At 46.7% G+C, this 27,682-nt stretch overlaps 1 protein-coding gene across 1 annotated transcript in view; it reads left to right on the top strand.

Annotated features, from left to right (window-relative positions):
* PEPD (peptidase D) overlaps positions 1-27,682 on the top strand; it is a 115,544-nt gene that overhangs the window by 39,216 nt on the left and 48,646 nt on the right. The window contains exons 8-9 of the mRNA XM_020797848.3: positions 2,054-2,129; positions 5,324-5,370. Of these exons, the coding sequence (XP_020653507.3) occupies positions 2,054-2,129; positions 5,324-5,370 (123 nt within the window). The remainder of the gene's footprint in view (positions 1-2,053; positions 2,130-5,323; positions 5,371-27,682) is intronic.

Below are 27,682 nucleotides of genomic sequence, written 5' to 3'. Positions count from 1 at the left end.
CCGCAGCCGGAGACCTCGACCACTGATCCCTCCATGTGCTCACCTTCCTCTCCCATGGCCACGTGGCTGCAGGCAGTTTTGCCTCGTGACCCCCTCCCCTGCCGAAAGACGGAGCAAGAGGGCCACCTGGTTAGCTCCCGGCAGAAGTGCAATCCAGGCCCGGGGCCTCCTTGATCCGCAGCGCCGTCTCCCAGCAGTTACGCTACCCCAGCTCTCCTCGAAGGCTGTGTGTGTGCTTTTGATTTTTGCCAAACTTCTCAACTAAGGGCTCATAAATTTAATACCGCTGTAAGCCCAAACAATGCATTGGGAGATTTCACACACCCCTTCCCTTCTCCGCCTGCTACCTTCGCAAAGCTGGCTGCAACGACCCCGAGGATTTCATAGCTTCAGGCAAGAATTCATTCACTTTCTGTTGGACGCCTCATTCTGTAACTTGAGAAAAAACTGAAAGCGGCTGCGTTAAAAAGCCTCTGCTACCTTAAAAAAATAAATAAATTAAAAAAGTATTCCTGGCAAGCACACAGTGAAACGGAATAAAACACGCATAAGTTGTGTAGTCCTGCTTGGTCCATGAAACAGAGGGTTTTCCAGTTGTTTGGTTAGCATAGGAATGGGAAAGGGCGGGGCGGCTAGAATGTACCAGATCATCAAGACAGAGAAAGCCTGGGTCCTAAAAACTCAAGCAATTTGCATCCACCCGTCCCCAAGATGTTAAAGTAATCAAAGTTGTCAATATCCACCACCTGTGCTGATCCGGCCATTGGAAGCTCATGGCCACATGTTAATAGTGCACGGGACAGGACAGGACTGCATGCCGCGGCTTCCCCTCCACATTTGGCCTGTGTTTTATTGCAGGGTCGTGCTGACATTCGGATGTCACAGCCTGCCTGCCTTGAACCCGTGTGGCAGTAACTGGAATTGGGATCGCTTTCTGATTTGTGTTACATTTGCAGAGTGCTCCTCAGACCTACCTGCACTCAAAGCACCATCCTTCTGCTTCACGGCCCTGTGGGTGCGCTCCGGCTGTGTTGCATCGAAGGGCATTTGCTGAATCTGAGCAGAGCCGCTTGAGTTTGGCAGTTTGTGCAACAGCTGCACTCAGGGCTGAGCGTGTTCTGGCCTTCTGGGGCGTTCTCTTAGCTCTGATGCCGAGCCCTACGGATCAGGTATTGAGCTGGAGAGTCCGGCTTGTGGAGCCCAAGGTGTGGAAGCCCTCGCCGCTGGTCAGCCACCTCCCCAAAGAGCTGCCTCCACTCCTGTCGCTTGAGTTCCAGTACTGCCCAGTGAGGCTTTGACCCAGAGGTGTGGGGAGGTGGGGGGAGAGCCCATGGACCTATGGATGGTTTAGTCTAGAAGCTTTGGACTGGAGTCCCCAGAAGTCATACCCATCATGGCTGCTGGGGAGGGATTATGGGAGTTAATACAGTAGGATCCCCTTAGCCACAGGATCACTATCTGCTGATTTACTTATCCACGATCTGAATAAACATTAAAAATATTAAAAGAAAGATTGCTAAAATACATGTTTTTCTAAGATGAAGTTACCAGAACTGTACAGGGATGCTATGTATTGCATTCACTGCTGCAATAGTGTTTGTTATAATCCGTGTTTTCCAGCATCTGCGGGGGGTGGGCTTGGAACCAATTTCCTGTGGATATTGGGGGGGGGGGGGTCCTACCATAGTCCAAAAGATTTGGAAGGCCAAAGTTCCCCTGTCCCGAGCGTGGGTCCTCTCCTTGTCTGCGCACTCCTGCCAACTGTCCTGCACTTTGTAGGTTCATGCATCGGTTCAGAGGATGAAACCTGGATGAGGCCCGCATTGCACATGGTTCCAACCTGGCTAAATGAATGCCATACAAACATTTCATTTCCATAATGTCCTTTATTTGCTGCCCTCTCATAATCGCTCCCTGCTTTTAGAACACATCTGCTCTGCTATAGACTTGCCAATCAGGTTACCTGGATTTCCCTTGTGCTCTTAACTTAATCACTGCTGGACGGCAGGGGGAATTACTCACCTGATTTTCCTCTTCTCCTTTCCTTTCGAAGCCGTGTGATTAAGACGGACATGGAGCTGGAAGTTCTTCGCTACACCAATAAAATTTCCAGCGAAGCTCATAAAGAGGTAATGGATCTCTTACAGATAATAATAATTTTTTTTCTTCGCTCTTTGTGTAACTGTAGTTTTTCAGAAATTGTTCTCAGCCATCTGAATTGCTTGGTAATAAAGTAATGGAAGAGCCCGGGATAGAATTAGGAGGACAATCTTACTATTGACGTGTGGGAGACACAATAGCCTTGATGTAAAGCTGCAGACCTCCATTTTGGGCCAGTGCTTATCTAGAGCTGCTCCTGGCGGGGGGGGGGGCAGATCTCTCTTTCTGTCCTCCCCCTTGGTTTTTCAACTCGGTTGGGTCTTTTAGAAGAGACACCCATCCTTTCTTGTGCGCCTCATAGCTGTTGGTGCTTCCTTGTGACTGACCATCACAGACAGATAGGTTCACACATGCCAGTTGTCCCCGAATGGTTCCGTCCTTTGGGGGGAGGAAGCAATGTGTGTAGCCCCCTCCGAGCAGCTGCCCACACCCCCCCCCCCAGAGCTCCTCACAAAACTGGTTTGCAGATCACTCCGTCTCCTGAAAATTTGTTCGGATCTACCTTGACGCATGCTGTCTTTCCCCCAGACTTGTTGGGAAGAAGGGTGTTGGAAATGCTATGCTCAAGCCATCAGGTGGGATGGTTTATCACTGTTCTTTTGGCAGGGGAAGGCTGTGGAGAAAGGTTCAGCCCTCCAGGGTCTCCGCAGAGAGAAATAGCTCAGCCGTGCCGTTAAACAACGGAGCACACCCATTGTGCTTTTCGGGCATAGTGAGCCCTGCCCCTTTCTACCTACTGAGATGCAGGGGAATCATCCTAAATGAAAGGAGGACCAGGAATTGGCCCGTGGAGGCCAGGAATCATCTCTTAATTTCCGTCTAAGTGATTTCTGGACAATTTGGGCACAGTTTCTATGTTTTCCCTAAAGACCAAACTCAATGTAGCGAATCATGTCCATCCTTTACTGTTTGTCTCTTATACCAAAGGGAGTGCAGGTGAGGTTCTGGCCTGGATCAGGCCTCTGCACGTACATCTGAGTAAGAAAAAAAAAGAGGTGTGTGTACATTCATGCCCCATGGGATAGGCACCCCCATAACCTGGGCCTAAGACCTGGATTTAGCTTGGCGCTTTTCTGAAGCTGTAATCGTGGCCTTAGCCTCTTCTCTTGAAATATTTATGTAGGGTTATATCTGGGTTCCCTGTCCTGGTGCAGAAGTCTCTCTGCTTTGCAAAGTTCCCCTGCTGCAACTGAGATGAGGTGGTGGTGTTTTTTTTTAAAAGCAAAACATGCTGCTGATGTACCGCCCCATAGCACTTAAAGCACTCTCTGGGGGGTTTGAAGTTTAATTATGCAGGCTACAACTTCTCACCGCCCTCCCCAGCAGACTGGGAACTCAATTTACCCACCTTGGAAGGATGGAAGGCCGAGTGAACTTTGAACCTGCTACCTGGGAATGAACCCCGGGTGGTAACCAGGGTTCAGGCCGCAGAGCTGCAGTTGAATCACTGCTCCACGAGGCTCAGTAATCAAAGTTTTCCATAGCTGATGAATGTTGCCCCTCACTGGGAGCCATAAAGCTTATTTCCCCTCTCACTGCAATAAGGGAGGACGAGTGTTTCATGAGGTGGAAGATTCCTTTTGATCAGAAGTCTCGAGAGCAGCAAATCCCTCCTTTTAATAAGAAAAGCAGAAGTAAAATGGGAAGACTGCCATTGCGAAGTGCAAATGACTTCATTTCCTCATCCACTTGGACCAGCTGGTGGGTCGCAGTCCAAGGGAGCCTTCTGTTCTGGATGAGAGGATGAGGAAGGTTTCCCCTATAGAGCCACTGCCTGGGCGATGTATTGGCCCACAGGGAAACCAGCCACTTTGATGTTCTGGGGGCAGTGAATCCATGGTGAAACTCTCGGGAGCTTTCCAAGGTGCTGAAACCTGGTGTCAAAAAAGAGTTGCTGCACTTTGGATCACTCTTTACAGTTTGGACCAAAACCCGGAGAAGACGCAGCAGTCTTCCCTGACAGGCATATGCAAAAGGCCTGGCATGCATGGCGCATGAAAGTGCAGGGCAGGTAGCCTTCATTCTCTGCAGGCTGGATTTGGAAATAGGAAATAAGGCTGGAGGAAAGCAGAGAGACTAGCTGTGAGATCGATTGACTCCCTAAAGGAACCACTGCCTTGGGTTCCCAAGAGTCGAGTGGGATTGTTAAGAGATGCCCTTACCCAGAGGGGTCAGCATAAACCGAAGGCCATGTGATGGCGCAGAACAACAGCCAATGCCTGAGCCAGCCTGCAGGCTTTTAATCTGCACAGTGTTTTAAGTTTGAAACTCAACCCATAAGCATTATTGAGAAAATGGCCCCACTGCTAGGAAAAATAAGAGAGAAAACACCTTAAAGGGAATTAGAGAACTATAGAAATGGTCAAGTTACTTAACTGTTTATGTAATGTAATCATTTAAAATAGAATTTGGTTGTAAGTCTCAGCTGGAATTGACCCACTGAATCAATGGGAATATGGTGCAGCAACCTTTGTGTAAATTCCATTCATTTGGTGTGTCTTCTCGGGGTGAACAGATAGAACATTTATTCTGGAATTTCAGAAAAGTGGGGCTAAAAACTAAATTGGGGGGGGACTGCTGTACCTAAAAGCATTTGCACCACAGTTTTTCCTGCTCTGGTAGACTATCTTTGCCATGCATGCTCAGATAGTGGGGCTGGTGATTCTGATTTTGTAGGGCGATGGAGCTGCCCAAGGTTTTAGTCTGAACTTTAACAGAGCTATCCAAGGTGCTGGAGAGTCAGCGCAGAGTGGATAGAGTGTTGGATCAGAATTTTGGAGATCTACCTCTGAATCACGAGTGGCTCAGCTATGGAAGCTTACTGGGTATAAATAAATGGATCAACTCTTGAACATGTCTAGGAAACCTTACAAGGGTTGCCATGAAACAGAAGCAGCTTGAAGGCAAACAAACAGTATAGACATAACATACACCCTGAGATGCTGAGCCTCTTGGAGAGATAGTCTTCAGCCTCTTGGAATATCTTCTGCAAGGTTCGGACTAAAATCTGGGACAGGTTCACCATGACTACAAAATCAGAGTCATTAGCCACCCCTGTCAAACACATGACATATTCCAGTCCTTAGAGTCCTTCTAAAGAGCTGACTTAACTCATAAATCTTGCTCAGACTTCTTAGGATGTGTCTCATGTTTGTGACCACAGGTGATGAAGGCTGTAAAACCTGGCATGAAGGAATATGAGCTTGAAAGGTAAGTCCCTTCATGACATTTATGGCAAAACCACGGAAGAGCGTTTTTTTTGATTAACAGGAAAAACCACAGATAATGCCAAGTGACACTGATTTAATGGCACTTATATAGGCTTGTGTTGAGGTTGTATTGGATGTATTGCTTTATTATACATAAAGAATTTCATTGGTTTCTTTTGTATTATTAAATGACAATTGCTTTTAGGTATGGTTTTAGAGGAGTATAATTCTCATTCTGGACTTTTATGTAATATACAGAAACTATACCTAATAGCCATTATTATTGCTTGATAGCATCCAATAAAGCAGCTTTTATGGTTGAGAGTATTACGGTTATGCCTTTTACGTACATGAGTATTTATGAGGTTCATAAAATGTCCTGGAGTGTTCTATTAGTTCTCGGCTACAGCTGGAACCAGTATCCCTTGATGGGTTCGTGTGCTTGGAATTCTGTTTGCGATGGCATTTTTCCTCCTGTTGATAATTAAGATGCTTCTACCCTAGCGTTGTCCATATGGCCTGTGTGGAATGGCACAGAAATATCCTGGATCCATGATGACTTAAGAGTTGGACTCTGCCCAGACCACGTGCATCTACGTATGCACAGACTAAAAGGGAACCCGGTTGCATAAAACTGCAGTGATTAGCCTTCGGAGAGTTATTGATGATGACTCAGCCCAAACATTTGTGTGTGAGTGAAAAAGGCTTTTTTAAAGGAAGCATAGTTTATTTGTATCGGATATACCGATTCATACTCATGGAGAGGCATTTCCTTCCCATGAGAATAAATAAGTGTCTCCTGGAAGGTGGCCCAGCCATAGGTGCTTAAATTCAACTTGAAGGATGTTCAGATGTCTTGCCAATTAATTAGAGACATCTTTTCGGCCTATGGCAAATTTGTGTTAAAAGAATCTGATGAGTTTAGGGGATTAATGGTTAAGGTGCTGATGGAAAGCAACAATGCTTACTAAAAACATAGAAAATGAAAGATAGGGCAGAAGGATGATTGTTGGCTTGAGGCTCTTAAGAGGTGTGATCATGGTTGACCTTGAATTGCTTAGGTTGCAGGTCCGAAAGTGAATCCGTGCTGGGCATAAATTTCATGGAGCTCAGTGACTGGTATCACATAAAGCTTGCATAATCGGTTGTTGCTAATTGTGACTAATTCATGAGTTGCCAGGGTGCCTCTCGGCTGCATGCTTGGTCACATGTCCACTTGCAGAACTGAAATGAACCTCGACACCTTGTCGGTTAGCCCCAATTAGCCATCACAAGTTGCACAATCCTTAAGCAAATACTGTACCAGTAAGATTCTCTGCTTTACATCCAAGTTTGCTATAAGACGAGATGATGAGGAGTGGAACGTAAATTTCATTTTTCACCTTTGAGCATTGTACCCTGTACTAGAGGAAGTGCCTTTCTGGGTTAAAGAAGCAAATAGACCTTGCTTTTTGCCGGTTTTTCTTTTTAAAATCATGTCGCTCTCATGGGATTTATCATTTTTAAACAAACGGTGTGTGGACAAGAATTTGTGGCCTTTTCAGATGTCCCAGTGGGGACAGCTCTGAGTATCACCAAAGATACCTGACGTGGGTTCGCTTGTATCAGGCAAACGAGAACAATAGTTCATCAAGTTTTCCTTTCCTGGTTTTCTGGCAGGTGAGGGCTTAAGGGAAGACAGAGCATAAGAGAGTATTTAACTGGAGGTGCATTTAGCCTTGCTTCCATTTTCCTCTGCTTTCATCGTTGTTTGCTGGAATCCTCAGAGACATAGATTTTTAGACAAGCCAGTGAGACATGGCTCTCTCTCTCTCTCTCTGTATTTCGTCAGACAGTCCTTTCTCTGGCATACATGTGGCCCTTGGATGATTTGCTCTGATACTCATTTTGTGGGTGTGGGTATGGGTGTGGGTGGGAGGGTGCAGCTTGGTCATCCTTCCTCGCCCCCCCAGAGGATGGGAGAAGAGATGGAATGGCCATCTCTGCTTTGTAACTCCATTTACTCCTTAGGAGATCTTCGTTTTTACAAATCAACCCCTGAATCCCACCCACCCCCCAGCACATCTCTAGTCTAATCTGGTTCTAAATCAACCAGCCTTCTAAAAAGAGGGTCAGAGAAGTGGGATAACTGGGGAAGAAGAGGAATAAGCTCTCCCCCGTCCAGCCTGGCGGTGATGCTAAGGCGGACCCTTAATCCTCAACCTGTTCTTCTCTGGCTTTTGATATTCGCTTCCTGCATCCTCTCCTCCCCGGTAGCCTTTCCTTTGCCTGAGAGGCCAGATTTTGCTTCTTTGTTTGGTGTTCTCTCTTTGTTGTCCCCCCCCCCCCCCGATCCATCAAAAGCTGGGCTTAGGCGATCAGAGGAGCTGCCGTCACCGATCTGTCGGCGTTACATTCTGCTATCTTCGGAGCCGTCTCGCGGATTATGGCTCACACCTTCCGTTTATCTGTCTTCCTTGTTCTTTTTTTCAAGGACATGGAAAGAAAACAAAGATGGTGTGCATCCACCCAGTGGTCCCGTTTTTCCCCTCCTTTTCATGGTTCCCTGGATCGGTGATTTTCTCTCTTGTAGCAGATATGGCGTTTCAGGTTCTTCAGATATTGAGTTTCAAGTTCAAGGCCAAGCATTTTGTTGTAAGGACAGAGTTTTATAAAAGGGATAGAAACAGCTTTTCCCTGTTGGCTTGCATTGTACGGAACAACAAGAGGATTCCTTTAACAACAGTTTCCAACCTCTGTAGCCCCGGATGTTGCATTTGCTTATGGCTTCCAGGTGCTTGCCCCTGCAAAAGAGAGAGAGAGAGAGAGGGCTCGGTGGCAAAGTGCATGCTGTGCATGCATGCATGTAAATAAAGAAAAAAATAAAGTTATAAATGTTAAAATGTCACTTTCAGCTCCTGGCATCTCCAGCTGGATCTGTGTGTGGAAGGGTGCTGCCTGAAAGGTTGCTGCCGGAAGTGAGGGTCCAGGACGCTGACCTCAAAGGACCACAGGGGTTGGGCACTTGTAAGGACACTGTGGTGTGCTCTCCGTGTCGGATTGTGTGCACTGGATGAGACTGTTTGCAAGGAGCTGGTGTTTTTGCTCAACGATCCATGTTTCTTCCAATGTGTTGTTCTGTCCTGATTTCCAGCCGTTGCTATGGGTCTAACAGGGAACTGGATTCTGACTAAGAAGACCCGGGTTCAAATCCCCGTTTGGCCATGAAGGGTCAACTGGGTGCTCTTGAGCTGGTTGCTTTGTCTGAACCTGGCCTGGTTGTTGCCATTGCAGGGGCTGTCCCGAAGGGAGGGGAGCCGTGTAGATTGCGTTGAGCTCCTGGGGTGTGTGCGCTTTCCCCGAGGTGGCTGACAAAATGATTGAAAAAGAACTATAATTTAAAAATACAGTAGGTTCTAAAGTTAACATTTAAAAAACAAAACCAAACCACATAATTGCAAGCTTACTGAAAAGAAGAATAAGCAGTGCTCCATCAATTCTTACTTATGGTGACCCTTCTCATCGTTTTCCCAGGGAGAGAGGACTCAAGAAGTGGTTTACTATTCCCTTCCTCTAGAGGGCGCCCTGGGCCGGTGCATCTTGCCCAAGGCCACCCAGGCTGGCTCTTCTTCCAGAAGGCACAGAGGGGGAATCGAACTCCCAACCTCTGGCTCTGCAGCCAGGAAGCTAACTCATGGAGCTATCCATCCATCCAAGCACTGGAAAGGCTACCATTCTGTGCCATCGAGTCGGAACCCGTTTATAGCGATCCTAATAGGGCTTTAAAGGCAAGGGAGGACCTTAAGGGGTGGTTTTGCCTATTCTATACCCCCAGTGAGTTTCCCCGGCTGAGTGGGGATTTGAACCCAGGCCTCCTGAGTCCCAGTCTTTCTATCCACTACACCCCACATTAGGTATCCCATTGGGAAGGTAGGCACTGAATATTTAGTAACAGAAGGATTGCCGATCTCTTACGCGAGGCTAGTCTTGCTGGATTGAGTGGAATTGAGAACACGGACTTTGAGAATTCACACCCCTCAACGGCGCCTCCTTCAGACATCCTGCCTTCGTGAAAAGAAAATCTCTTTACTGCCTGTAAGGCGCTGCTAGGCAAAACGTCCAGAGGCACTTAACAAAACCTCTTCGCTTTTCTCGTTCTCCCCTTCCGGGGCTTCAGAAATCTCTCTGGTGCCATTCTTCTCAAGCGTTTTCCTCTGAGGCAGCGAAGTGAAAATTTATTTTTCTAGGGTGTTGCTGGTAAGCGTCTTCCGGTAGCAGGTTTTGCCTCACAGATGGGGGGGGGGGGGAAGGTGCAAGTTGCCTCTTTGTCCCTTGACGATTTTACGAGAAAGTAAACTTCACAAAGTTGGCAGGAGCCGCGAGCGAGATGACGTGAAGAGTTTCGGCCGAATCTTCTGTCATTCTGAGTCGCTGAGCATATGCTGGGTTTAGGTAACGGCAAACCGTCGGGTTGTAAGAATGAGAGAGAAAGGAAGGAGCCTTTATTGTGGTTGTTGTGACCTGTATTAAGAGAAGACATAGTACCAAGGCTATGAAACCTAAGTACCTGAAACATAGACCTAAAGGAGTGCTCCTCAGAAGTATTTGGGTTGCTTTAAAATCAGCCTGTAGCCTGCATTACCATCTACGGTCACTAGGTGGCATGTTTCAGTAAGCAGCAGAGAAGAAGCTGGTGTTTTCATGTTTCCAGATGCCTTTCAGGCAGCCCCATGTGAGCCAGAGGTAAGCCAGCTGTGGGTTTGATTGTCTGTGCAGCTGCCTGCTCCCCTTAAATTCTTTAAAAACTCTATAAGAATTTAAACAAGAGTGGAAATGTAGGATACAGAAGATCCTGCTGGTTGGTAAACTAGTGGGCTACGTAGAGGGCAGGACTGAAGCAACCCTGTATCTATTCTGTTGATTCCACCTGGGATTACATTTGTCTTTTTTTGCTGCTGCCTCACAGGGTTGGCTCTTGTTTCACCAAGACCCCCGGGGTCCTTTTTTTCCATTGAGCTACAGACCGTCCCGGTGAGCAGCTGACCTAAACTTCAACCAGGGGGGGTGGTCTTTCTAAATCAGTTTTCCTTCCCTAGACTAGCAAGAGCACATCAAGGACTGAAGTAAAGGTTGTCCCCAGACTGGATAGTCTGAGGTCTTTTCACTGGAGACAGCTGGGTTTGAACCTTGGGGCTTGCTCTGCATGTATCTCCCAGTTCTGGGAGTCAGGAAACATCTAAATAAATAGAAAAAATATATAAGAAATTTCCTTTTTTAAAATTCCTTCCTTTCCTTGGTTTTACCTCTGAGACCTTGGCTTGCTGCTAATGCTGAATGTTGAGATGCAGGCTTAATTCATAACCAGGAGCGACGACTGCAGCTGTTTGCCTCTTTCCTTCGTCCGCAGAGAGGACCTGGGTGTAGGGCATTGCTGCTGGGGGCGCCTCCGTTTGCTGCCGCAGCTACGGCAGTTGCTGTCCATTTTGACAAGGGGGAGCCAAGACACGCTCCCACATTGGGCCTCGGCTGACCTTTTGCTCTCCCTGCTCAGCCACGGGGGAATTCAACAGTTTTCACACGTCGACCCTTTCCCTCCCAGGGCCACAAATACTGCATAATTGAGCTCCGTGGGCCACAAATGTTGACAGCTTCGGAGCAGACTGTCTGGAATATTAATTTTGCCCATTAACCATAAGCTCTCAGAAGCGGCAACCTTAAATTCACGTCGGTCCTGAGAAGAGGTAGCGGAAAACAGAGCCAGGTGCCTCTCTTTTCCCGTCGGCTAGTTCTTCCCCTTCCGTTCCTGAAGGGTCGTGTTGGGAATGGCTCATGCCCTAAAGCCATTCATCAAATGGGTAACGAGGCCACGATTTACCTCTTCAAAGATGCCTTGAGTTCCGTCTGGGCATGCCCATTGAACTGGCCTGGCCAACCACTAAAAATGGCGATAAGAACACTCTTGGTTCGGGTAGACGCCGGGACAGAAAAAAAATGCAAGGCGGACCCGCAGAGAACTGATCAGACTGCACACCACTCTCTTCTAGCCTTTTAGAAGTTACTCCATTCCACCCAGCATTCTATGGTCATTCGTGTCGGCTCAGTCTATATTATTCAGTTCTTAGGCAGGTCTGGTTTTTTTTTCATTCCATCTATCCATCATCAGCTCCTTCCTTCCTTCCTTCCTTCCTTCCTTCCTTCCTTCCTTCCTTCCTTCCTTCCTTCTACTCATCATCAGCTCCTTCCTTCCTTCCTTCCTTCCTTCCTTCTACTCATCATCAGCTCCTTCCTTCCTTCCTTCCTTCCTTCCTTCCTTCCTTCCTTCCTTCCTTCCTTCCTTCCTTCCTTCCTTCCTTCCTTCCTTCCTTCCTTCTACTCATCATCAGCTCCTTCCTTCCTTCCTTCCTTCTACTCATCATCAGCTCCTTCCTTCCTTCCTTCCTTCTACTCATCATCAGCTCCTTCCTTCCTTCCTTCCTTCCTTCCTTCCTTCCTTCCTTCCTTCCTTCCTTCCTTCCTTCCTTCCTTCCTTCCTTCCTTCCTTCCTTCCACTCATTATCAGCTCCTTCCTTCCTTCCTTCCTTCTACTCATCATCAGCTCCTTCCTTCCTTCCTTCCTTCCTTCTACTCATCATCAGCTCCTTCCTTCCTTCCTTCCTTCTACTCATCATCAGCTCCTTCCTTCCTTCCTTCCTTCCTTCCTTCCTTCCTTCCTTCCTTCCTTCCTTCCTTCCTTCCTTCCTTCCTTCCTTCCTTCCTTCCTTCCTTCCTTCCTTCCTTCCTTCCTTCCTTCCTTCCTTCCTTCTACTCATCATCAGCTCCTTCCTTCCTTCCTTCCTTCTACTCATCATCAGCTCCTTCCTTCCTTCCTTCCTTCCTTCCTTCTACTCATCATCAGCTCCTTCCTTCCTTCCTTCCTTCCACTCATTATCAGCTCCTTCCTTCCTTCCTTCCTTCCTTCCACTCATCATCAGCTCCTTCCTTTCCTTCCTTCCATTTTTCTGGAAGAGGGGGGAGGGCTAGGATCTTTTAGTTTCCAAAGCTGACTTGCTAAAGTCAATGGAATAACTAGTGAACACAGTCTAAAAATGAATGTTAAGAAAAATCGAGCTCACAGCAATCCATAAAAAGCATTGAACTGAAGCACTGCAGTTAAAGATCCCAAATGAAAGGACGGAACATGTTGACAGAGATGAGCACCTTGGGGTTTGTCTGAATGAACAGTTGAATTGGAGCCGTGCAATGAAAATTAGAACAGAGATAGTCTGGAGCACCTCCTTTAAGATGAAGAATGTAATATGCCCACAGAAAAATCCTTAATATGGGCTTTGGGAATATGCTTTGGTATGGCATGGCATCCTTTACTTGAACACAGGCAACTGCCATAAAGGGTAGAAGCATCTGAAAGCTTGATTTATTGTGGGGTGATGCTATGGATTTCCTGGTGCAAGCGGGTGACCAGTGCAGATGCGCTAAAGAAAAAACCAAAAAGACCGGAATCCAGTTGAAGAATCATGCCAGCGTTATGTCCATCAGCATACATTTTGCAGGCGAATTGTTACAAGTTCAGAAGTTAGCACGGGCATTTCCTGCTCCAAGTCATGTGACTGGCAGACATCAGCAAATGCCTACACTGGCGTATTAATTTTCAGCTGTTTGCTGCTGAGATTGATGCAGAGGGACTTTTGTTGGTGGGTGTAAAGTGAAAGGATTCTGGCCAGAAAAAAAAAGATATAATGGGAAGAGAATTTGGATGTGACATTGTGTCACCATTTAAAGCTGCTGCCTTGTATCTCAAAAGAGCCACCACAAGGTCCAACTTCCATGGAGTGGGAAGTATGGGAAGCAGACGGAGGTTCCCCCCGAGAAAACATCTTGCTTTTCACTGAAACATGGGTCCTGGCGGGTCCCCCTCTTGTTCTGGGTGAAGGCAGTGGTTCCCAAACTTTTTTGACTCATGGCTTCGTTGACTTCCTGGCTGCTGGCTGCGGCTCCCCCAATATGATACTTTAGGTGAGAGGAGGAGAAGGGAAGAAGGAAGCTGAGGAAGCACTTCCAAGAATTTTGCGGTGGCTCTGCCTGGGTTGGGCACCTCCCCAGGGCACCACGGCGTACGATTTGGGAAACCACTGGGTTGAAGGGGTCTGGCTGAAGGAATCGTTGTGTCTGGAGAGGCGCTGCTGGCAAGGATTTTTCTCCATTTCTCTTGTAAAGCTGGGCTGCAACTCTGTTTTTATGGAAGTACAAAACCACAAGCTGGAAGGGATTCCTCCAACCACTACCTCACACCGACTCCCTTAAACTCTCCCACAAACCGTTTCACTGTCAGGGAGGCAGAAGGATAAATATTTAGTTTGGAGGGGGAGACCTTTGGATTGCAACCACCTCCCCTGCTTATTTCAGTCGTTTGTTGTAGCGTGGAAAAATGTGCCATGGGACTGTTCCGTCAACCGGTTTTATTGTTGGTGCAGCCCAAATGTGCGAGTATCAAATTCGTGTGTTTACTAATAAGCATAACTAATAAAACGTCAGGCAATCCATTACTTCTTGGGAGCAAACACTCTCCTTCTGTGCCTCCTTGCAGCAAATGAGGGGGAAATGAGAATTAATCTGCCCTTTAAAAAAAGAAGTTGAATTCATTTCTCCCCTACTTATTAGGATCCCCCCCAACCCCCGAATAGCAAAACTTTCTTCTAGCTTATGGGGACATCTGTTCCAAGATGCCAAAGCGCTGTGGTTTCCCCCCCCCCTTTCCCTTCAGCTTCACGCATGACGGCAGGCCTTGATTATGCTACAAGCTTAAGTTCAGGTTTTGCTGAAAAATCTCCTTCAAGACTGTGTTGCAGTCAGATGCAAAAAGAACCTCGTGGTCTACGGATTGGTCCCTGTGGGAGCAATTATTCTTTTCTGTGAGGTTTTAACGTGTTTTTTTTTTTTTAAAAAAGCGCACTGGATATTAGAAATGTCAGGAACAAGTTTTAACCCCAGTATCTCTAAAAGAATGTTTCCACACCTGCTAGCATGAATATCAATTTTTATTCAAATGCTTCTGCGTTTATTTAGTTGCCACTCATGAATATGTATTTATTTAATTTTTAAAAAATGGAAAAACTGGCCCAGATCGTATTCTGATGACAAGATCATGTCGAAGGTTGGCGGAATGACACCTTTGCTCCAGTCGAGCTTAGCAGAGACGGGTGGCTCCAATGGTGTGGGTATCATCCGTGTTCGCTGGGTTTTAGTCCGAATGTAGGGTTGCAGAGACACCAACCCATGGTTGTGTTAGGGAACTTTTAAGAAAGACAACAGGAAAGGAGCCAAGGAACCAGTCAGGCAAGGAAGCATCCCAGGAGAAGCTGGTAGATTCAGATCTTTGTAGAGGCTGTAGGAACTCACAAATCCGTGTCCATTAACGTAAGTAGCGAAAAAGTATCTGCCAGTTTTATTTTGCTTCCAGGGCAGCTTGTGGAAGAGAAATGGGTTCCAGGTGATTTTCCTTTCCTTGAGGCATTGTGTGTTTTTGTGTTCCTTGAGATTATGATGCATTTTCTGTTTTTAAGCACAAGCCAATAAAGGCGGTTACAATCCCGCACGGCATCTCAAGCAGAGAGGAAATGCTCTTAAGGCAGAGCTGCAAATAACACCATCCTCCTGGTCCTTTATTGTGCCACTGTTGCTTTGACCTACATCCTTTTCTCCACCAGCCTCTCAGCCGACAATGGAAAGCTACCTGTTTGCGGGTAACAGGCTGGGAACAATGCCTGAGTGGATGGCAGAGAAATCTCTCCTGAGAACTTGACAGGTTCTTGGGAGAACAGCTTTTGTTGGGCTTGGGTTTGATCCAATCCACTTAAGCGGCTGAATGAACTTTTTTGCTTGGTTCACAGTCAATGTCTTAATTTCTTTTTCATCTTTGCAGCTTTTTCTTAACTAGAAAGATAAACCATTTCAGATGGAAGGGAACCAATTGTCCTTGTAAAAGGCGCTTTTCTTTCCCTTTAATGTTCGCAAAAAAATGTAAGAGTGAAGGGAACCTGCTCTTTGCTTTCCTCTTTGTGCTTAGTATTTAATGAAAGATTTGTGTTCTTCTCGGTCAACTTTCTTGCGCTGTTTTTGTGTGTCCGTTTAGAGCGGTCCTTGTCCGATCCAGCCGCAAAAGCTCATCCTGGACTTGGAGACAGAGATCCACATTTTCCTTTTATTGCTGTTGACACCGTTGCATCTTTGTTAGTTGTTTAGTCATTAAGTCATGTCCAACTCTTCATGACCCCATGGACCAGAGCACGCCAGGCCCTCCTGTCTTCCATGGCCTCCCAGAGTTGGGTCAAATTCATGTTGGTCACTTCGATGACACTGTCCATCCATCTCATCCTCTGTCGTCCCCTTCTCTCTCCTCTTGCCTTCACTTTCTCAACATCAGGGTCTTTTAAAGGAAATTGTCTCTTCTCATGAGATGGCCAAAGTATTGGAGCCTCAGCTTCAGGATCTGTCCTTCCAGGGAGCACTCAGGGTTGATTTCCTTCAGAATGGATAGGTTTGTTCTCCTTGCAGTCCAGGGGACTCTCAAGAGCCTCCTCCAGCACCACAATTTAAAAGCATCAGTTCTTCGGCGGTCAGCCTTCTTTATGGTCCAGCTCTCATTTCCATACATCGCTACTGGAAAAACAATATCCCATGTTCATAAACTGGAGGGTTTTATGTGTTTTTTGGTTTTCTCTGAAAGACTGAATTATTTTTGCCACTAAGAACCACCCGCTGTGTTCATGTCAAAAAAGGAGCAGTTGGAGAAAAGGGAGTGATCTGAAATCCCTTTGCAGCTGGATTGCTGGACTGAACCACGCTGTGAAATAGCCAGGATCCTTTCTGGAGCTTGCCTGTCAGCTCTGTGAGAGGAGAGAGGAAAAACTCTTTTTGTCAATTGGGAAGTCTTCTTTAAAAGCCGTGGCAAACAGCGTGATACTGGGGAGCATGAGAAACTCTACCCAATGTGGGAATGCTCTTCTCTTCTCATATTCTGTCATCTTTTCTCCTACTTCTGAGAGCTCAGCTGGCCGTATTTTGTTAAACTTTCTTGCATAAGATTCCAAGAAGTAGATTCAGAGAGCGAAGCCTTTCTCATCGAATTAAGATAACTGAGGCAAAGAGCAAGTATTTTACACAAAAATGGAAGGGGTAAGCTTGCTTTAACAACTAGCTTTCACTCATCTTAACCAAGGAAGGACAGGGGGAAACTTTCCTTGAATGAAGCAGGCCAGAGGCTCCTCCAGAGCAGTATAAACAAGAAGGAAGCCGTGGTTTCCATCAGGGATTCTTCATTGCTTTTTTAAAATGCTACTTTATCTTATTAAACTCTTAGTTTAATGAGAAAAATCTTAACATAACCTCAGAAACAATACATTAATGTAAAAATTTATGATATTATGCTAAATTAATGGCCGTAGCCTGTGGAAATATCATCTGAGCCAGGTTTTGAAAATTGAAAAATAATTGATGATTAGCCAACGTGACCGTACCTGCCTGTCTTTGACTGTCCCAGCAGACAGCATGGCTTTGGGGAGGACATCAAATCAGAAGAATGTCTGTTCACCCTTCTGGGCTTGAGTGGGCTCATTGAATCAATGGGGATTTGGTGAGTCAATTCCTTGGTAAATTCCATTGACTCAACTGGAGCTGTTCTAACTGTGTTGCAGTAGGACTCCTATCTCTGTGGGATCAGTACCTGCAGTTCCACTAATCCACTGCCTGAAAATATTAAAATTTAAAAACCCAGGAATACACCTTTCCAAAATGTACTACTAGAACTGGCCACTAGAGGGAACCAGAGAGTATGCTGTATATATAGGGTTTCTCTAGCATCTGGGCTTCAAACTGATCCCACATGGATACCACAGTCCTACTGGACTTTAGCATAATAAATCACAGTTAGAGTAGGTCCCCTTGAAGCAATGGAAGCTGTGGACAAGTTGACTCAGAAAACCTCCTACTCTTGTGAAATTTGTTGTGTTAAGCCACAAGATTTTGTCCAAAGTTGCTTCCTAGCCTCTGCAACTCTGCACACCCTCTCGGGTTCTCAGCCTCCATGGCTCGGACCCTGAGTGCTGTGCATGGTGTCCACCTTGTGCATGGATCATGCTGTTGTTTTTAAGACCTCTTCCACCAGCAGCTCCATGCTCCTAATCGCTGTGATTTACTGGGAGGCAATCTGCTTTGGGTGCAGAAGGGTCCATTTAATCCCAAACACTTCTAGTTAGAACTGGGGAAACCCCTGCCCTGGGACCCTGGAGAGCTATGGTTGCTGCTGGTTCTAGTTGACCAGAATGGAACTGGTGGACACCAAGGGTCAGGATCAGTGAACGGCAGCTTCTTTTGTTCCTAAGGTCTTTCTAAAATCCTTGGGAATCCTACTTTTATGCCCCTTTCAGGAATAGCCCCCTACGGCACCGTGGGTGTCCCCCGGATCCCCCTGCCAGCAAGTAGCTCCAGAGACCTTCTTTGCTTCCGAAGCAGCCGCTTTCCTAAGCAGCCGGGCTTGTTTCCTTCTCTAGATCAATCTGTTCACAGACCCATCACAAACAGCCCTGGATTGAGGCATCAAAACTGCGTTCCCCCGATGACTTCTCCTAACCCCTTTTGCAAAAGCAGGGTTGCTTTGTATTCCAAGCTGGGATTAAATCTCAGCTTTTGTGTTGTTGTTTCTTTTAAATCTGGGGTCATGGAAAGCTGGTTTTACATATTTTTCTCATCTTGACCGAAGCCAGTTTTTGAGTCTGTGAATCACCGCTTTTGGCAGTTCCTCTCCCCTCTCTCTCTCTCTCTTATTATTATTACAATTTCAAAAGGGTTGAAGTGTAGAAATTTATCTAGCTTTTGGGGTGAAAAAAAAAGCAGAGCAAAAGAACTGAGTCTTGGCTGTTACGTGCGCCTGAAGACGATGCTGGTGGCTTTTGAGATCAAACGACGGGGAAATAGCTTCTCTGCTGAGAAACCTGAGAAATTTTTAAGTCGATAACGAAGAGCAACTTCCTTTTGATTTGCCGCAGTGGCTTTACAATAATCTGTGAGCTTTTGAAGAGAAAGGAATCCTCCCAGGGGGGAGGGCAACTCACTTAGCTCCCCCACCCCCACCCCCCATCCCGTCCAGTCATTATGGCTTCTCACATTTAAAGGTTGGGTTCGAAGTCTCGTAGGACCCAAAGGCAACAGGCAGGAAGGGGGACTTGAACCGCGGGACTCGCTGTCAAGTCAGACTAAGTCATGCCGGTGACTCGACTTGGACTCAACTCTGGTCCCCCCCCCCAATGACTCAGACTCAATTCAGAACCCACCCACCCCTCCTTTTTTTCTGGGGGTGGAACTTGGTTTTAATAGGGACTCAGACTTGAGACTTGATACCAGAGACTTGAGACTTGGAGCCAAAGACTTGCCATCATCCCAATGGACCTGTAATGGTTGCAGGCTGCAAATAACTTTGTGGGCTGCCTGCGTGTGGGAGCTAACCAGTGCTCTGGGGAGGGCAAGGCGAGGCAGGCTATTTGTTGCTGACATTCCTACAGCACAGTGCAGTGCAGACAGGGTATAAACAGACTTTCACAGGTTGATGAGCCGATGTTTAGACTTGTCCATTCGCTGGCCGGTGGCATGGAGCATGCCCTCCGCTTGATGGAGACAGAGTTCTTGGTTCACTTTTCATGCTGCTGTGCATGCTCCTACCCTTTGATATTTCTAGCAGTACAGGCCGGATGTCTCTATGCTTTCTGCATTCAACCCAAATTAGTGCTAGCAATGAATGGAAGTGTGGGCTGACAGAGGTTTCATCCGATGGCTTTGCAGATATCATTATCTTAGAACTGCAGAGCTCGAGGGACCCCCTAAAGATCATCAAGTCCAGCCCCTCTCAAGGAGGCCCAGTGGGGGAATCGAACTCCCAACCTCCAACTCCGCTGGATTTGCACAAGTTAGAGATGATGCAGAATCTTTTCAGCACCAGGCACGCCTCCCTTGCTTCGGAGTTTTTCTTTTCTTCCCTAGAACCTGTGCCGCCCCCCCCCCCCCCAATCTGTGCTCACACACATACCAGATGAATACTCCTCCCACGGGAACTACTGCTTGAGACAAAAGCACAGAGGAAGCGTTCTTGGTAGAGACCGGTTACCAGTTTGGGAAGGGTATCGGCATCGATTGGGATTAGGAGGCTAAATTCCTGCTAAATTTGGAAAGCATAGCTCAGTTTTACATGTGTCTACCCAAAAGTAAGCACCAAAACAAGCATTTTCGTGACCAGTTCGGTTCCGGACAATATCTTTCCTGCCGGCAAAGCACAGTGCAGGTCTTTCCATGCAGGTCTACATGGGTTTATGATTAAACCCATTAAATGCCTTACTGTTTCTGATGCCTGGCGGGAGATGACAGCGAAAGAAGCTTTCAAGTTGGATGCCGTGCACTGCAGAATGTTGTGTGGGCAGCGTACAAGGCTCCCACATTCTCCTCCACTGAAACGGTGGGGAGGCCCATCCTTGAAGGGGGAATGAAACGATTGTCTCATCCATGAAGATCCGTCTGCAGAAGGGAGCTCTGTGGAGGGTCCCTTCCAGGTCTGTCTGATGAAACTGGAAATGACTTAAAGGTTATCTGATCCAACCGAGCATTGCTACATCACATCATATTTGTCTCCTGTTCTGACTCCCAGAAGGGAAGGCCAAGCACAGGGAGGAGGGTCCCTGTTCCTCCTTGGCCTGATCTTCCATCCCATCAGGTCTTGCGGTTGGCCCAAGATGGCTCCTGTTGTGGCGGGGGGGGGGTCTCTGCGCAGGCTGCAGCGGCTCATGACCTAGCCGGTCTGCCCAGTCCCTGCGAATAGGAAAAAGGAGTCCAGAGCCAAGCTAAGCCTGCATGCAGGGAGGACACTAACCGGGATTCAGGGAAGAGGCAGAGAAGAACCTGAATCCGAAACCTGTCCAGAAGTCACAGGCATAACAGGTCAGCAGTCCCTGCAGGGGCAGACAGGAGCCAGATTGGTAAGCAGGCCAGGTCCGGTCAGCAGGAAGGAGTCAATCCTATTATAGCTATAAGGAAGGACACCTCCAGTCTTTCAGTGAAGTCTGTGGTTTCGAACCCTCGCCTCCCCAATGAAAGACAACTCCATCAGTTACACCCACACACTTAGGTTCTGATTAGCAAGCATGTCTTGAGGATTATTAATCCGAATTGCAATGCAGTGAGTCAGGGGAGGAGAGAGACGATTCGCTTGGTGGTCATAGGAGGAGAGGGCCAAATCTCTGTTTTGCCCCATGTAAAATCAGCGAAACTGACATTTAGTGACTGAAGTCTGTAAAGGATAGTTTTGTTTAAAGAGCTCTCGTTGAGGAGCGAGGGTGCCCAGGGCGCATGGACTGTATTGCCAAGGAGCGTCGGTCGGAGTGATTGCTTTTTCAGTTGTAAGAGAAGTTTAAGGGCATCTTCACGGGGTTCTAGCCTGTTCAGGCCCCTGCTTCTGAAATGAAATATTCTGGATACAAAACCGTTCCTATGCCTGAAACAGCTCTGTGTGGCATCTCCCTCCTGCCCCCACCTCCGCCCCTATTTTTGCATCCATGCGTTACAATAATTAATTATACTTCAGGTACAATTGGTTTGGTTGTTAGCAACAAAGAGGCTGTGTATGTACAAAGTGAATCCGTATGAATATCATGAATGCGGAAGAGATGTCATTAGCATGGTGCTTCTTTATTCAAGGAAATGCTCGTTCACGAGGGGGCCTTTTTCCTGTGTTTTATGGTCTGTCACATCTTCTTTTTGGTTCACATACGCATACACAAATTCCTACTCTGGGTTTTCATTTTTCTGCAGGCCAGCAGTTTCAGAGGAAATAGTTAGAGCTGTTCCTTCCCCCCCCCCCCCCAATTCCGTTATGGCATTATATGCAGCATCACAGGCTGTAAATACTGTGTGTTCTGATGTTTACACTGTTAATAGCCAATTCAAATCACTACAGTGTAAATAATGTCGTTCAGCATGTTAAGAGTATTTACGTGGGAGGAGAAAATGATAAACTGTATTTGCTACCTGGAAGATGGGCATGAATCAAATTACTAGGTTCTCCCTTCCTAGGCAGTAATGTCTTTTGGACAGTTTTAGACACATGAATAATACTCAAATGGTGGAAGGATGTAAACTTTGGTGAGAGTAATATATAAACTGTTGCGCAAGCAGGAATAGTTTTGCAAACAGATTAAATTAGTCCTCTGATACTTTGAACACCTTTGCCTGCCTTCCCTGCCTGTGTTTAAATATTCTGAACCAAAGTTGAGAGAAACTGTGCTAAGTTTCTACAAAGAACTAATGAGCCAGCTATTTGCAAGACAAGAAAAAAATATTGCGGTCATTAGAGATGGGCACGAACCTCCGTTTCAATGGTTCATGCTGGTTCGTTTAGCAGCTGGACAGGTGTTTGGCGCTTCAAAGCCCCGCCTCCTCTGGCGGGCGCCCACTCAGAAGCAGCAGCCTGGCTTTCCCACCCCACCTCCTCTGGACACTGCCTCTGAGTGGGCGCCCGTCAGAGGAGGTGGAGCTTTGAATCGCCAAACACTTATTCGGCTGCTAAACGAACCGGCACAAACTGCCAAAGCAGAGATGGGTGCCCGTCTCTAGTGGTAATTAGATCAGTATGTTGTTTTTTTCCCTCCAGGCTGGTCTTTAATTACACAGTTTCTCAATTATACAGTAAGCTGCCTTGAATCCTTTTTTGGGAGAAACTTGAAGGATAAGTCAAATAAATAAATAAAGCAGCTGGAAAGCCAAGGGACACACATCTGTGCTCTACACAGAGGAGGGCGAGGAGCCTGGCCATGGCCTTGGACAGCGGCTCTTGGTAGCCGGGCAAATATCATTTTGTCTTGAAACACCCCAAAGCCTGGTGGGATGTTTCGTAGAGATGCCCGAGCAAAGGAGAGCAAGTTCCCGGGGACAAAATGGTCTCTCGATCATAAAATCTTTGAATATAAAATAAATGCAATGACAGACAGAACTCTTAAGCCAAGCAGCTCATGGAGAGGTGAGCAGGCTTTAGGGTTTGTAAAGGCAAGATTGCAGTTCTTACACCAAAGAGATGAGCTCTTGCTTTGTACTTCCTCATTTTTAATCAAGAAAGCATTTTGAGATTAAGGGCGAGGCCTACGAAGGTCAGGCAATATCTCACAGCTTCAGTTTAGAGAGCAGGAAGGCAAACTCATTCTCGTCCGTTTTTTTATTCATTTAGTTTATTCTGTTTTATTAAATGTTCCATCCTGCCACTCACTCCAAATAAGGCTCTCCCTGCGGCTGAAACGATCGGCCTTATCCAGAGTTAGGGTGCCTCGTATCGGGCTGAGAAGTTGAAGGCTCTCAGATTTCATCAACGCCAGGTCCAGAGACGGGTTTGGGGCTGGTTGTTGAGTCGTTTGTCAACCTTGAAGGAAGAAGCACGGTTGGATTTCCTGTGTATGGATCAGGATCCTTTGTGAAGGGACCTCACATCTGTATTTGTGCATTTCTTAAAGTGTGGGGCATGACCCACAGCAACTGGGTCACAGCACTGTTCAAAGTAAGGTTTTGCCCCTCACTGCAGATGGGCACAAACTGTCAGCTTGGTGGTTTGGCCCAGATCATTTCCCACCGCAACCAGCATTTGGCAGGTCCGCGCCCCACCCACTCAGAGGCAGGGAGGCCAGGGAGCTGCCTCCACATGGACGCCCAAGGCAACGAAGCGCCAATCACCTGTTGTGGCAGTAAACGAACCAGGACGAATCACTGAACCAGCAGTCCATGCCCATCTCAACACCTCATCATTTTACTCGTACCCCACTGCAGTCTTGCCCACCTCGCGGCCTCTTCTGCCTCTCTCTCTCTCGCTCGCTTTTCTGTAGCTTTCCTGGCTGGTCCAGCGCCAGGTGCCACTTTCCTCCCATGGGTGTGGTGCACAGGTTTGCAAGGGATGGGATGGTTAAGAAAGCCGGGCTGTTGCAGTGTGGAAGGAGGCCAGGAAGGCGTAGAGACAAAACCGTCTTTGTGTGGCAGACACAAGGGTGGCCGGCCAGCGATGGAAGGCAAGCCATGCCATTTGAGTGTGGTCTTGCCTTCCTTGCTCTGCCTGAGAAGAGCTCATGATGACCTCTGTATCACCCCCTTTAATCCTGAGCCCAGTCTGGCCAAGCAGTGTGGCTGGCAACAGGAAGGGTGTTTGAGGGACCCCCTGTCATCCTTGGTCCTCTAAGACTGTGGCTCTTTCTGCAGAGACATGTGGTGGGGAGCCAGTTTGGGGCCCCTGCAAGAAATGAGTTCATTCATGCCGCCCTCTTATCCATGCTTCGCTTGGAAGTAAGGCCCACTGAACTCAGCAGCACGCACTGTTAAGTAGACCAGCCTAGGACTGCACTGTCTGTGAACTGAACTGCAGCAGGTTTCCTTTAGTGGCCTTGATCCGTTCTAGGGATCCTTAGATGTGTGTTGGACAGGGGTTCCGTCTCTTGACACTGGTTCTGAGGGAAAGCACTTGTTTTTCTGCATTTTTCCTATTTAACGTTGAAAAACGACAGCAATTAAAATACACAGAAGTTAAAAGCAGCACGGAGACAGGAGTGTTATATTATGACACATACATCCCTGAAAGAAGAACAGATTGTTTCGGGCACACCGTTTCCGGGATGTTGATATTTGAAAATCACCCCTTTTAGCGTGTTTAGTTATTATTATATGGCTGTTCCCTTGAATAATTTTGCAAGCAGTCCCTTCTTCCCTCAGGTCCCCAGCGTATTGCACAAAGCTCTATCTGTCTGTTACGGCTATATTTAGCAAAATATAGGGAATGTGATTTGGCTTAACTGCTTATGACAGCAAAAGGAGCGCTACGTCAGAGCTGAATTTGGAAGTTATTTATATATTTCTATATTAGCACCGTTGTGACTTTCCTCTTCGTCCAGCTTAAATCAAGACAGGTTTTTTCCTGGCCATCCCCGGAATGACGTTGTCAGCCCAGCTATGAGTAACCCAGTCATGCGATATAGGGGAGGGCAGAGAATCACTTTGTGGCCTTTGCAGGGATTCAGCGGGTCAAAGTGAGGTTGGAGGAGAACCCACCCAACTCACTCCCCTCCCCCTGTTTTTCCTGCTACCTGCCCCAGATTTGATAGCAGCATCAAAATAAAGGCTATTTTGACAACTGTCTTTTCATGCAACCAGAGGTTGCTGTATTTGACCATGCAGTAGATTCTGTTTTGCTGAGATCCCTGTGCAAGGATAATAAAATAATCACGTGGCATTGAATCGATTCTGATTTACCCTTTCCAGGGTTTTCTAGAGGATACTTAGAAAAGGTCTACCGTTCTCTTCTTCTAGGGATGCCTTGGGATTGTGCAGCTTGCCCAAGGCCACCCAGGCTGGCTCTTCTCCCTGGAGGCACCCAGGAGGGGAATAGAACCCCTTATCTCTAGCTCTGCAGGCTATCCAGCCTCACCTAACCCAACGTGCTGAATTTTTTTCTTGAGACAGCTGCCTTGACCTCTTATTGCAGCCTGTAGAGATACCATCATGGCCCTCAAGAGATCTTGACTCTTGCTGCCATTTCCACACACACCCCCAACTGGCTTTCCAGTTAGTGAAGATTCTCTCTTCGCAAAATTAGTGTCTTTTCTGTATGGGAAGGTCACGAACAAAGGCACATGGTGAAGTGAACATGGCAGGGTCATGTGATCTGTCCACAAAGACACCAGAAACCTATCCAGTGCTTTTACTGGTTTAAAAGCGCTCACCACTAGGCCAGGTGAGCACTTTTACCAGCCCAGCTGTCCACCCCCCTTTTCATGATTTCTGTTTTCCTAATTTTGTTTCCTTAACTTCTTAGGAGCATATTGCCATTGAGCAGTTGCACAGGAAACTCAATTAGCAAACATTTTAATTACTGTTTACTTAAAATATAGTGAAGATGAGCACATTTTAAATATTAATTACCCTGTTTTCCCCCTGAACTCTGAGATATGCAATTCTGATCAGATCGTAAGATCTGGTGAGGGTAAGTGGATTTTTCTAGGTGGTGTGACAGGCATATATAAATATGGATACTCACATCTCTTGGCAGTGCTAGTGTACTTCTGTGACTTGATGAAAGAGCATGTTTATTTTTAATTATTCAGAATCCAAACAAGCTACCTCCAGTGTGCAAAGTGGAGAAGCATAAAACCAGGCCCGTAAGGGGTGGCGGTGGAGGAACGGAGTTACCGAGGGCAGCCTTCTGTGCCTCGGTGCTTGAGTTCCTTAAAAATATGGAATCACCTCTGGAAAAGTTTAGGGAACGCTTGAGTGCAAGTCCCGTTGGCTGTACTAATACAGCCTGTTTTTTTTTTCTTATTGACTAAAGACTTTTGAAAAATGGTACAGTGGATCTTCTCATGGAGATAGAGCTACTGTGGGTTCGCTGAATGTGAATCTCGTTGGAATTGGTAGTTCTTGACTTGGAATTCCCAAGAATGAGATGGATCTGCAAGAATTTTTTCTTCCAGTGGCTAAGAAATTTTAGATTAATGTTTGTTGTGGGTTTTTCGGGCTCTTTGGCCGTGTTCTGAAGGTTGTTTTTCCTGACGTTTCGCCAGTCTCTGTGGCCATGGGCATCTTCAGAGGACTGGAGTAGGAACTCTGAAGATGCCCATGGCCACAGAGGACTGGAGTAGGAACTCTGAAGATGCTCTAGTGTAATTCACTGTGCTAACCAGCAGGATTTTGGCATAGAATTTAGTGCTTTTATGAATCCTGTTGTGGAACTTTAAAATGGAGACGTTGATCTGGGAGACGTTGACCTCTTGTCCTGTAAGGTTGCTTGCAAGGCCTTTGAAAAGTTTGAAAAATATAATGCTTTGTCACTTCAGTTGCCCCATCCCCCCCAAAAAAGACTGTGAACGAAAGTTTACTAGAGTTCTGTACTTGGCCGTATAGGTTTACCTGAATGACTAGGGGAGGGGAGGGTCATTTGATGAAGATTCTTGCTGTGTATTTGCCTCCGTGGGAGTTCTTCCCAAAAACACATTTTACAGAAGATATAGGCTTCTGTTATAACCCATGGTTTGGGCCTGCTTGTTTATGTTTTATGTTCAGTTGCTTTGATTGGGGGCATAATTAGTTGGAAGGAAATTGCACTCCGGAAAGCTTTCTGGAGTCATCTAAAAATGTTTCTGATCCGTCAGATGTTAATGTTGGATGCCTCTTTTCCACCGCCTGTCTTTTCCCCTCCGATGGATAAGCCCTTCGTTGTTGACATGCTTAACGGCCAATAGTTCCATAGTCCAGCATGTCGCCCTGTGGAGTCGTCCGTCTTCGGCCTGGCTCTCCAAAGAGTAATTCCCCTGCATTGAAGCACCAAGTGTTTCAGATTCAGAAGGCTGTAAAATTGATTCTTCCATAAAGAGGTAATTTGTGGCAAATGGTGTAATCCTCTGAGCAGCCGTTCACTCTTTTCTGTGTATCCGGGGCTCCTAAAACTGAGCCAGGGAGAGGTTAAGAAGATGATCTGGCACAGCAACAGTAACCTTGAAATCCTCTTTTCGTCCTTTCCATGGATGGTAATTTAGCATTTGTGCAGAAGGTTGTGAACCCTTTGCTTTGCTCCTACGCAGCAGAGAATTAGGGGCTCTCATTTTGCACTGAAGCCATTCCCCGTTGTCCGTCTCTCTCTCTCTCTCTCTGCCACCAACAGGCCTGTCACCGCAGGCACAGAAGAGTCCACGGGGATGGTGGTAGCGACACAAAACAGGAAACGTCTCTATTCATTCCATGACCACTTGTTGTGGCATGTGAATAAGTCCACTGGAGAAGAGGTCAAGAGCCATTGTAAGAGTTTCCTGTTGATTTGAAACAGATATCTAAGAAGCAGTTGATAAACAAAACAGCCAGATACCTTGGTGCACACATACAGTCTGAATCATTCAAAGCATATGCACTAAATAAACTGAGTTTCAGTTTTTCCTGCTTGTGAAAACGGATGGCTTTTGTTCCTGCTGCTGTCCAAGTTAGCTGAGCTCTTTTGATGGTCCATTTGGTGCCAGCTCTCTTCCATACACGTCTTCTCCTCTCAGGGCAGAGAGCACATGAGCCAGATGTTAGCTGTTGTCTCCTTTGCAAGGGGAAGAACCTGGGAATCCTAGATCTGCTGAGGGTTGCTTCCTTCTCTCTCTCTCTGTCTCTCTTTTTTTTATTTCAGACTACAACCGAATGATCCTAGATTGCACCAGTGGTGGGACCAATCCACTGAGAAACAACAAAGAAAGACCTCTGTCTGTTGGTCCATAAAACCTGCCCCGTCTCCCAAATTTTCCCTG

Source organism: Pogona vitticeps, chromosome 10 (genome assembly GCF_051106095.1).
Source record: "Pogona vitticeps strain Pit_001003342236 chromosome 10, PviZW2.1, whole genome shotgun sequence".
NCBI lineage: Eukaryota > Metazoa > Chordata > Lepidosauria > Squamata > Agamidae > Pogona > Pogona vitticeps.
The sequence above is the reverse complement of the archived record's forward strand: the minus strand, read 5'-3'. Positions and strand labels throughout refer to the sequence as shown.